This window comes from Myiozetetes cayanensis, unplaced genomic scaffold (assembly GCF_022539395.1).
Source record: "Myiozetetes cayanensis isolate MyiCay16 unplaced genomic scaffold, myiCay2020 scf1, whole genome shotgun sequence".
NCBI classification, from domain to species: Eukaryota; Metazoa; Chordata; class Aves; order Passeriformes; family Tyrannidae; genus Myiozetetes; species Myiozetetes cayanensis.
The window spans coordinates 131,531,219-131,543,745 of NW_026086604.1; the positions used below are offsets into that span (position 1 = coordinate 131,531,219).

Here is a 12,527-nt window from a genome sequence, read left to right on the forward strand (position 1 = left end):
AATGTTCTAATTGTGGCTTAGCAGTAAGAGAGACATTCAACACTTATTCCAACTGGTAAATGTACTCAACTGTATTTAATTTTTTAGTCTGCCATTGGCTTTCTGGCTTAAATAAGTGTCTGTTTAAATCATACAATCATAGAATCATTAAGGATGCAAAAATCCTCTATGATCATTGAGTCCAATGAGTAATGGTGATACTTTCAGTCTTTAGAGCCCTTCTACCCAAACCTTTCCTAAGATTCTTAAGGTTTTTTTCACTAATTCCAGAAGAAAGAACAGATGAGTTGAAGCCCTTCTCCAGTAATTTCCTGATCGTCCCTTTGTACAAATGTGTATTTAGATCCAGAATACCACGTAAACATGAAGCCAATTCTGCAGTCCCATGGCAAAATTTAATTCTGTTGAAACTGCTGGTTTCACTTCTGCAGGACACAGAGACTCTCTTGACCCTACTGTTATGGAAGAGGTTATTATTTCTCCTTTTAAATTACAAAGCCTTCCTAGAATGTGCACTTAGATGTAATTGTCTGTTTATGGTAGTTCATTCAAATACAGGCTTATTTAAGGAGTTTTAAAGTCTGCTTTATTGGGACCCTGTGGCTTTTACAGCACATTAGACCTAAATTAAGCAATGGAGGGACCCTTCTCTCCATTTATTTTCAACTGTCCTTTCTGCACTTAGGTGGTATCATCCTACCTTTAGAATTATTTATATATCTCCCTCATTATTTTATAATATCATTTTAATGTGGCAGGTCTCTGTCCTCTGGCACCATGCAAGTTGCCAGAGTAGTCGTGGATAGAGCAGGTAGGGACTTTTGGAAAACAGAAAAATAGAGAATTATTTTTGTTTTCAGGTATTCATGTTTGCTGTCCTGAAGTAGAGGGTGCATTTTCATAATCTATATGTGGAGAAGAAAGGGAAGAAATTCCTTCCATAGGAAATGAGATTTTTTTTTTTCTTGTCAGCTCAGCAAAATACTGTATTTTTAGCCAAGCTGAAGTGATGATGGATACCAACTAATAAAGCCAAAATTGTTGTGTGGTAGAAGTTCTAGTATATTTTAGGATGAAGAGTTATGTCATGCCTTCCTCAATCACTTGTGACCACCTCTGAGACTTAGTTCAACATTTTACAGAATATTTTACCAGCTTTAATGTATAGGCACTTCAGACTAGATAATAAGTGCAGTGTGGAGAATTCTGAGATGGGCTAAAAGTTTATCCAGGGGTAGGACAGTGGTGGGTCTCAGGGATACTATGTGATATCCTTTATTGGGAGACCAAGCTCAAAGTGGTGTTTAGCATAGAATAAAGCAGAATAAGTTCTCCTGTATTCTGGTTGTACCTTTGAGAAGAGGAAGCCCTTGGTAGCTGCAGTCTGGGCTGATCTGGACGGCAACTTTTATTCCATATCTGTGCAGAAAAGTGTTCAGCACCAGTGGTGCTTGGAAGGAGAAGGTGGAAGGCAGGGCTGGGGCCAATGGGGGCACTGATTCTTCCAGAACTGCTTGTTGAAAACCAAACTTGGCAAAATCCTCTAAACTCACTGGTGTCAGCGAGCAGTAGAAGTTACAGAAAGGATTATGGGAATGAGCAAATCTCTCTGTGGCTGGTATTCAGTTATGATATGATAATCGTGGGGCACATTGCTGTGCTCTAAGAATGGCTTGCAGTGATATGACTTGCACAGGGGTCACTAACAGCTGCTGGCACCTCTCTCCAAATTTTTATTTTCCCTGAACACTACCTGGGGGCTGAGGCTGAGAGGGCCCCCCTTAGCATGGGGCTGAGGTGAACAGCACATGGGGACCCAGATAAGAAAGGTGTGGAGGGACAATGTGGTGCAGTGCTGTGCTCCCCTTGGCATGCCTTTTGCAGCCCCAGTGTCCCTGGGGCTGTAGGCTTTGTAGCTCTTGGAACCCTACCTCTTATGGTAGCCCCAAGCACAGAACTTGAAGCAGAACTGCAAACTAAATTACTGGATTGTAATTTCTAATTACTGATTTGACTTACCTCAAATTAATTCAGAGCTCTATCTCTTGCTAAAACTCTGTATTCTATGAAATGTGTTGATATTAAATAACTGGTGTTAGTAAATATGATTCTTCATTATGTTTTGCATGGATGCGATGAGAGTTCTCTGTAATTGTTATGAAATATTTATTATTTAAAAGTTTATTATAATATTTAAACTTTTAAATAAGTTTAAATAATAATTATTATTTTAAAGTTACCCTTTTAAAAGGGTAACTTACATAATCGTCTGCTGTGTATATGTTTGTACATATGTATGTGTTCACAAGAGAAGTCTTCAGGCTGTTTGTCTTTTCTTTTGCAGTCAAAACCTGTTGCATTTGCAGTTCGGACAAATGTTGGGTACAGCGCAGCTCATGATGACGATGTTCCAGTCCCAGGCATGGCCATCTCATTTGAGGCTAAAGATTTTCTTCATGTTAAAGAAGTAAGTAAAACCAGAGGACTAAGTGAATCTCTCTTTAAGGATATATTTGAGTAACAGTGCTACTATTCCACACTGTCGATAACACTTCACATTGTTAAAGCACTTTTCAAATGTTATTTAAATAAGGTAACAGTGTAAAAGGAACTGAATGTTCTTTTAAATGCTATAATTGTAGAAGCAATGACACAAATTCCTTAAAATCAAATTAATGAAGTGCAGAAAGCAAGCACTTTTCTTGTCTAGCGAAAATCCCTTATTTATAGCTTTAAAAGTCTATGTCTGACTATTCAAAGATAAAATATTTGTGGGGTTTTTTTCTAATCTAGTACTATGAGGGTTCATTGTGACTCAGCAGCCCAGAGTTGCTTCTCTTTTGTTTGTGTGATTGCATCTCAATTAACCCCAAAATCCTCAGGTCTCTTTTTTTTCATTGAAGTTACTGACCCAGCACACACAATATTTTGTTAACAGTTACATGCTGAAGAACTGGTATGATGTTTCAAGATGATAGCAACTTCCATAGAAGGTGCTTTGCTGCATTTGCTTTCTTTTCCTGTAGTTTGGCTTTGAAAATTTTGAATTTTAACGTTTTCAAACACTTAGTGTAATTTTGTTTCTTTGCTCTTTGCAAGAGAATCCCAAAGAAATAACTTGGTGACTTTGCCATGCAGGCCTTCCTCTACAGCATGCTGCTCCCTTCTGAATAATTCCCTCATTTTTTGAGGTTCCCAGCTTCTGTTCATATTCCATTGGGGTTTGTCTCAAAATGGTCAATGCGTAAATGGAAATTTATAGCAAAAGAACTAGAAAGTTAACTTAAGGTTGAAAGCAACCTAACCATGCATATTAAATTATGTCTTTGCCCCATTTTAGACTATCAAAAAAATCCCTTAATAGTTATGATAGATGATGCACAATGATTCTGATAGTGCAGGTGCTTTGCAGAAGCAAGAAACATTCCTAATACAGAGATAGAAATACGGGTGGACAGAGACTACAGAAACACAAGAAATGGACTTTTAGTGCCTTCATACTGATGACTAATGGTCATAATTTTCCATGTATAGTAAACATGCAAAAAGGGGATACTTTTGCTTCAGACTGTATATAGTGAAGGAAATATGTTTTCTGTCTGATGGTAGTGTGAAAGAATTGCTCTGTTCTGTCCTATGACAGAAGTAGAGATGAGAAGGCCCAGAGTCGTGGCAAAAGAAAAACATTATCATTCTCTGGTGAGTCTTGAAGCACTGGAAAATGTGGCTCAGTTTGGTTAGATCAGATGATTTTCTATAGCCATCTATTCCATTTGCACTTCAGATGAGGTGGTAATCTCAGACTTCACATAAAGTGTTTTCCCTGTTTCCATATGAACCAGAAACACAGTGTTAGCGTTTTTTGTTAAAGTTTATGCTTTTTTCCTCACAGCACAACTTAATCTCAGATGTAAAGATACATGGAAGAGTATCAGGATGAAAAATTTCTCTGAACTTTTCTGAATCTCCAAAAATACCCTGAAAGGAAGCTTAGCTCAGCTGAGTTGTTGTAGTATCTGTGGTCACATGTAGCACAGAGAGATGGACAAATAGATTAAAATGTTCTTGCAGCCTCAGGTGTAATAGAAGAGGAACTCTGTGCTAATAGCCTTAAAACCCACCTGATTTTGTCTCTAAGCTGTCAAGGAAAGTCAGCTGCCTAGCAGTGCTAGGCCAGAAATGGGTTGGGGAAGAGACCATGTGACTGGGTCCAGATGCACCACTGGAATGGAAAAGCAGGAAAGGATCTGCAAGGAGTCAGACTTGGACTTAGACTCTCTGTTTCTGTGTTTGGCAGCAGCTGTTGTGTCTGGGTGGGTTGAACCTCCCCAGAAGGATGCCCCAAGCAGCAGCCCCTTCCCTGCATAGCTCTGTCCTCCTGCTCCATCTTCCATGGCCATGTCCTGCTCGCTCTTCAGGGCTCTGTATCCCACCAGATACTGCTCCTTCAGTAGTTTTGGTGTTCCCTGTAGTTCATGCTGGGAGAACTGAAATGTCCAAACTTCAATTATTTATGCAGATTAAAAGTAAAAACCCATATTTGACAATAAAATGAAGTGTTTCTTTTATATTTTATACCTAACTTGTCACTAGAAATAAAGAAACCTAAGTGAATGTCCAATAAGTTTTGCCTGTGTAATGATGCTATACTGGACCAATGCCGTCCTCTTCTTGTCCCTGAGGACTGCTCACCAATTTGTGCTGCTGAGAGGGCTCAAGCAAGAAAAACCTCAGTTCAAAATGTACATGGACAATGGTGATAAGTATTGCAGTGATTAAGCGTGGGGGAAATTTATTTTCATTATTAGGTTACATTCATTAAAAACTCAGTGGGCATAAAGATGAAGGATTCCTTCCTGCATGAAGAAATGTGTGCTGCATCATACTCACTTCAGAATATTTTGAGGCTTTGATGCATGGTCATAATTTTGCTTTGCATTTAATTCATATTTTGTGTTTTCCCTTGGCACTCCAAGCACAGGTGAATTACAGAGAATCACTCGCCCTGGCCAGCACTTTGGGAGCTGGACACCTCTCTACCAAGATTTCCACTATAGCTTTTTAAACTTAGAAAGTATTATGCGTGGTATTATCTTCTTATAAAAGTGTCTTACACTCCTTTTCATATACTGACACAGCATTTAGCTTTGAGACTTTGCAGAAGTGAATTCCACATGCTCTTTTTCTATATGAAGAAAAAATTCCTACGTGTTTAGCATTTCTGTAACTTCAAATAAAATTAACGTTGTTGTGTAGTAATCTGTTGTACTGTAGGACAGCATAAAAAAATAGCAGCTGTTCAAACTGTAATTTAATGGTGGTTTTTAATTATCTGTCTCCTCCTTTTACCAAGCTAATGATTTAGTTAGCATTTTGCAATGAAAGGTTATAATTTTAATAATATGTTTCAGTCTAATACGTCTTTGAGAAACTGCTATTCCAGATTAGCTCCCTATTGAATGCTGGTATTCTTACTCATAAAGGCATCCCATTGGATGAATATTATAGATCTCCTTATATATTATGAGCTTAAAAGTGCTCTTATTTTAATCTCTATTTATTTTGTTAGCTAAATATCTTACAGTTGGTTTCAAGCCTCTCAAGATTTCTATAGGTGCCAAAGTGAAAGATAATACTGCAGTTTAGGTTGTATATCAATGATCCACCAACGATGTATTCATGGTGAAATTAATTCCTTTCTGTGGGAGCCCACACATTTTACATGTTTTATTCCTAACTGTACACTTGTTAAAGCTACTTATTAAATAATTAAATAAGCACTATAATATTTACATTAATAGCTTCATATTCAAGGAGAAAACTTTTTTCACATTCAGGTGTTCTCCTACATTTTCACAAATAATCCAAATTATCTAAAATTCATATTTGGTGGTAGTTATTCCCATGGAATAACATGAGAGTATTGCATGTGGGGCCATACATAAGGGTGACCTATTCTCATCCAAAAATGTTGAATAAATAATAATGGAAAAAGCAAATAGTTCTGCTCTACGAAATAAAAAACCTCCTCCCCAACCCCCATGTGCGTGTATGAATAAATGTATTGAATTAGAGTAGTCATTATCTGATATTACATAGAGTTGAAATTCAGTTAATTGGACTATCTTGTTGATTTGTGTAATAGTAAGGGGGGTTTTAGTTATCTAAAGATATCCATTCCTTCTGGATCTATCACAGCTTAAGATGCAGATCACATGAGCTATCTGCAGTAGAGCATATATGAGCAGCAGAATTTGGTCATATTTCAGAAGCTTTTAGTGACTTTGGAGGAGTGGGGGAGTTTGAGAAGTAGTATTTTTTAATTTGAATAGGGAACTAAATATAATGGAATAAAAACAATAGATTATTACAGACCCATAAAAATTGTAGCAGTAGGTGAGAGTAGATCAGAAGAAGTCTCTGGTGTCTCCAAGGAGAACCATCAAGGGAGAACAAAAGCAGCTCTCCTGTATGAGGGAAAAATACTGGGAAGCAAGAAAAAATAAAGATGCTGAAATGGGTGGAAATAAAAGCCAGGAAGAAACATGAAGTCTGTGAAGGAAGGTTTCTGCTTAAGCACTGTGGATTTTAATAATTTAATAGGAATAATTATTTTAATGTATTTCTGAATGTTACCACAATTCTTCATTGTCATAATAGCATAGCAGAGTGATTAACTGCAGGGAAGAATTAAAAATAAAATGGCGTAGCTGCAAATTAAAACTAATAACAAAATTATCCCAGATCTTGTAATTTCTTAGTATGTTACTTCTTTTTTTTTTTTTTTTTTTAATCTGTAGAAATTTAATAATGACTGGTGGATAGGACGATTGGTAAAAGAAGGCTGTGAAATAGGATTCATACCAAGCCCAGTCAAACTAGAAAACATGAGGCTGCAGCATGAACAAAAGGCAAAACAAGGAAAATTCTACTCCAGGTAATAACAAGAAATCATTAAAAATAGTAGCATTGTCTGTGAAAGAACTTGAAAATTAATGCTCTATATTGCTCATATATATGCTTAATTATTGTAAATGGCAGCTACAAACACTTTGAATCAATGAAGGAATTAATATATAATTAGTTATATATTATTACAGAATATCTAACATATTATTTTATATGTTAAATTATTAATTAATAAGATACCTAATGTAATTACTATTTGAGAGAAAAAGTAGATATTTAGATTGGTGATCTTTGGTCCATTTTTTTCATAAAGTATTTGCGAATATACCTTGCAGTTAGTACAGTTACAATGTACATGCACGCTTTTTGACTTAAAAAAATAATTTATCTAAATTATGTAGTGTTTATTACTTGTTTTCATGATCTTGCTATTTCTAAGTACTTTTAAAGCTCGTTTTAGAAATTTGAGAAAACGTTAAGGTGAATTTATTCATAAGCCAAAGCCAGTGCCTGCTAGTTAGTTCTTAAGGGAAAAAATGGTCTTGCCAAAATCATGGCTTACAAATACAGCTTTTAAAAATACTACATTTTAGGATGGAAGTTTCATATCAAGTCATTTGTTATGTCTGACTTCAACCATCATTGCATAAGAAAAAAGAGTCAGTAACTATGTATTGAACAAAACTGCAAGATAGTAATTATGCCATCTTTACTGTAGAATTCTTAATAAAGTAGTTTTCCGGTAACACATGTGGAAGCAAATACCACTTGTTAACCTTTAGGTGTATAGGAAATAAATATTTCCAGTGTATTTGAGCAGGACAGACCTGGAATTGGACTAGGAATCATCTGGGAAGCCAAAAATGCTTTCCAAAAATGCTCTTCCTCAATAGTGCAGGAGTATTTGAAGAGCATGTCTGTGTTAGGAGGACACCATGATTCCACAGCACTCAGCTGCATTCACCAGCTGTGAAATGCCTTTCCCATGTGTGTGCTGTCCTCAGCAGAAGGATGCTGGATTACTTATTCCTCTTGGGACACTTCTGATACACCCAAATCTGTCCAAGTGATTTGGTCCCTTTCCAAATTCTCTAGAACTTCTCACTGAAGATTACATTGTCCCACACCACAAAGGCATTAACTTGGTACTTATTAATATTTTAAGATAGAGAAAGTGGAAACTAGTACTATCACATGAATTATTTGAAGAGTGAAGTAGGCTTTCTTACATTGTTTTCAGGGCTTTTCTCGTTATGGCAACTGAAATAAAATGACTAAAAGTATTGTTTGATTTTCATAACTTGGATAGGTTTTCACAAAGCAGAACTTGACAAAAGACACCCTAGACTGTTTTAAATTTGTTTGAGAGACTTTTTTTTCTAAGTGCTATCTTGTATTGAGAAAACAAAAAAAATTGTACTTCAATTAAATTGAGAAAAGGTAGACAAACACAGTCTCATCTTCATTAGGGATTTATCAAAACTCTTCAGTCAAAGGAAACAGATATGCTTACTGGCTTAAGAATTCATCTTAATAATGGCTAATAATATTAATAATTATATACCAATACACATATTAGTAACTGGATTACATTAAGATCATGAAGTAGCAAGAGCAGAAAAATAAATTGTACAGCAGCACAAGGAGCAAGATTGATGTTTGTAGTTCCTCAGTCCTCAGGACATGCATTTTCTGTGAGGTGTATATTTTATACCACTGCCAGAACTGCTGTTTGTCTCACAGCTAACACCTCATTTAGAAGGCAGGCAATAAATAAACTAGAATAAATCTGTGAAAGCTGCAGAACTTCAAACTAATTTATTACTTTACTCCAGTAAATCAGGAGGAAACTCTTCATCCAGTTTGGGTGACATCGTTCCTAGTTCCAGAAAATCGACGCCTCCATCATCTGGTGAGTAGGTGGTGAACCCTTTGGTTTACAGACCAATCAACCTAATCTGTTAAAATTGATATACATTTAGTTCTATTTTTCTTATTCCCTGTACTTCATAGGTAAAACCTTGGTGTTGCATTACCATGTAAGGCTGGTTTGGGTAGGCTTGGAGTAATGGAGTCAATGCCAGCAAGTTCAGGCAGAGATAGGTACAAAATTCCCTCTTTGCTTTTACCATGGGGTTTTATAGCAAAGCCAAAATAAATTGGTGAGACTACATTACAGTAGGATAATTAAAGGTTTAGTCTGGTCTGAACACTCCTGCTGAACAATAAATACCTTCTGGTACAGGAGAAAAAGTGGCAATAAAAATAAAAGTTCCTGAAAGGTTTCTGCAGTAGCATCAAGAAAGGCAGTCTTCTAAAACATCAGGAAGTTTCAGTTTCACAATTCTCAGAATGTTCTTCACAGAATTCTAGGATACTGGATATTTTTTACCTTCTTCAACAAATTTTTCACAAATACTGTTTTGCATTTAGAGCATCAGCAGATAGATTTAACTTCAGTTGGGTTGGATTCAGGAGGTATGAAGCAAATACGTGGTGAGTTGGTGGAGAAAGCTGGCATTAGCTCCTTGAAAAACGCATAGCAGAAGATCACAAAAGAAAAAAAATTCTATTGAATTCAGCTGCTGCGTTGCTGAATGTTTTATCTTTGCATGTACATTTTGAATACCTGAAAGCAGGAGATACTAATGAATGTTACGAGTGACTTGTCTGCTGCGGCAAAGATGTGTTTTCCAATCGTATTCATTTATATGTATATGTATTGCCTGTATATGCCTACCGAGCAGGTATCTCAAAATTAGGCTGAAGATTTTAAAGTATATACATGGACATTAGAACAGAGACAGAGGAATTCAATTATGTTATGTTAGTAGCTTTATTTGATTAAACAAATTGAAAAATATTTCTGTCTTTCTTGTGAAACCAGGAATTTGTTTGTAACAACCAACTTTATTACAATTGCTGTTTGTTTATCAAAACTCCAGTTTCATTTAAGTTCTCTTTTTTTTAAAATTTGTCCATCACAAGTGGGTAGGTCATACCTTAATCTTGTGTTTTACGACGTCTTTAAATTGTCTTGTTTACTGTTAAGGTCAGCTTTTCCAACAACTACATTTTTGTAGTAAAATTGTCTATTTTGGATCTATGTTGTCATTTTATAGTTAGAATATCCGAAATGCTGTAATATTATTTCCTATCCAAAACCCACTTGAAGATCAGTACATATATCTCCAGAACATTACACAGAATTTGGAGGTAAGAGAACAAATAGCATACCTATGTCACCAGCTGACTACCAGCCATCTTGTAATTTTCATTGCATTGAGCCATTTCTTCAGGTGGTAGTTTTCAAAAGCATGGTTTTCTGGAGAAAGAAGGAAATCTGGAGAAAATTATTTAGTTACATTGAAGATTTGGGAAATATGTATGAATAGTGCACATCAGCTGATTCTGTGGTTGTAAGGTTTTGAGTCTACAATATTTTTTTGCTTAAGACATCCTAAGAAAGGTGAAAGAGACATAGTTTGCAACTAACACAAGAACTTGTGATTTTGAAGAACAATTCAATTATCATTCTGAGACCTCCTCTTTTTGAAAGTATAATCAATTACAAACACATAATTAATTTATTGAGTTGAAGAATATTAACTGAATAAGTTAATTTTATTGTTTAACCTTGAGTCAAGGATGGATTTTTTCAGTATAAAATAGTGCCACAGAAAAAGCCATATCAAATCAAACCCACAAACAAGACTAAGACGCAGTGAAAAATAAATGAAAGGAGGCTCATATCCATTTAAATAATCAATATTATATTGATATAGAAATCAATTCATACAGTCCTTGTACACCCCCAAACTGGGTGATCCTAATGGTGAAAATGACTTTGGAAAAAACACAGTGAAATAAAGATAATTAATAGTAAAAGAATTGTCACAGAAGATGCTACATAGTGTGAAGACTAAAAATGAAAAAAGGAGATACTGATATCTAGCTGATCAAGTTCTGCATTTCTTTTTTACAGGAAAAGCTTAACAATCCTGATTTTTCTTTACTGACAATTTTAGCTAAACATAAAACTGAAGGAGTTTTAATATGCCTTATTATGAGTGATTTACTGCATTCAAGAAAAGATAATATGTTCTTTTTATACTTATGAAGAGGATGAAGGAACAGTGTTGCTAGAAGAAAATGTTACATGGCTTCTGTGGCTGTTTTTAGGAGCAGGTTTAAAGAAACACGATGTGGATCTACACACTGGCTCTACTGGGAAGGCAGGGCTCAAAGGCACAGTGACTCAGGAATCTGTGGATAATTCAAATAGGAAAATATACTTTATGCAAACAAAAGAAATCATTGCTTCAATTTTCTCTTAAATCAGTGGCTGCATGACAGAAATTTTTATTTGTTACGTAATTTAATACCACATGCCACTGTATCAGTTGATGTCCCACTCATCAAGCAGATGAAAGCAGGTCACTAAGATGGTTTCATAATAGTTTTCAATGATTAATTAAGGGTTTGGATAAAGTCAATGCAAACGATTCTGCTAACAGATCTATTTAGGGTTAGATTCAGTTTGACATAATGGCATGGCAAGATAAGTCTGTGTTACCAGACTGTGTTAAAAGGTGGGTAAAATCTTCACACTCAAGGGTGGTGTTGTATAACATACTTCTGGTTCACTTTAGTGCATCTACCTGCTTTCTGAAGACAAATTTAAATCACTACTTAAGATAAGGATTGATCATAGTAAACAAGAAACCTTTTGTTTTGTTTTGTCTTACCTGTAGTTGGCAGGTATCTGTTGGACTCAGCATTCAAGATAACATGGCTTTGCATCTTGAAAATGTATCTATTACTCAGTCTGTGATGATTTCTATTGAAACTGCCACTAGTTACTTGCTAAAGAGAGTAAATAATTTATAGTTACATTATAAGTATTGTTTGCCGTATATTCTTTTGGGATAGAGGTTGAACAGCAGTGGTTTATTGTCCTCGCTTCCATTTTGCTGTGTCTACATCCTCACTCTTTACAACAGGATCCATGTCTCCTGAGTCAAGCTGGGATAAGTTTCTGCTCTTCTGCTACCCATTCTTTTTAGTTTTCACTATTAATAGATCAGAGTTTATTATTACTAATAAATGTGTCTTATGAATACAATGCACTTTTAATTAAAGGGCTTGAAAATGCCAATTGTAGTCCACCCTGTGATAAACGTAGATGTTATTGTACCAATATCAGGTTGATTTTGTCTTCAAAAATGATTTTTCTTCTGTTTCTTCATTTCCTATAGACCCGCTAGTGACATTTCAAATTTCAGTTGTGATGCCCATTTTGAATTAGTGTTCATTGCTATAAAACAATCCAAATGTTTTGACCAAGTTCTGTTTTTTGCATTGGTGAAAGTCTTCTCTATTCCAGTGAACTACTTCGGATTTACACTGATGTAAGAAGAACAAACTTGGCCATTGGTCTATTTTTTAAATGTTACAATAGCTGTTACAGATCACCTTCTGTCTTCTAACCCTAATGTACTGCACCTTTAAATTTTTCCTTTTGTTTTCTTGTGTTTCGTTCTCATAGTTGATTTTTAGTTTTTATTTATTTATTACTCTGGACAGTTTTATTTCTCTTTACCCGTAATTTCCTTTTT

The 12,527-nt window shown here is 35.5% G+C and overlaps 1 protein-coding gene across 10 annotated transcripts in view; it reads left to right on the plus strand.

Moving 5' to 3' along the window:
• CACNB2 (calcium voltage-gated channel auxiliary subunit beta 2) overlaps positions 1 to 12,527 on the plus strand; it is a 247,248-nt gene that overhangs the window by 205,407 nt on the left and 29,314 nt on the right. For all 10 annotated transcript variants that reach the window (XM_050325581.1, XM_050325586.1, XM_050325589.1 and 7 more), the window contains 3 exons: positions 2,345 to 2,467; positions 6,801 to 6,937; positions 8,745 to 8,821. In XM_050325581.1, coding sequence (XP_050181538.1) covers positions 2,345 to 2,467; positions 6,801 to 6,937; positions 8,745 to 8,821 — 337 coding nt within the window. The remainder of the gene's footprint in view (positions 1 to 2,344; positions 2,468 to 6,800; positions 6,938 to 8,744; positions 8,822 to 12,527) is intronic.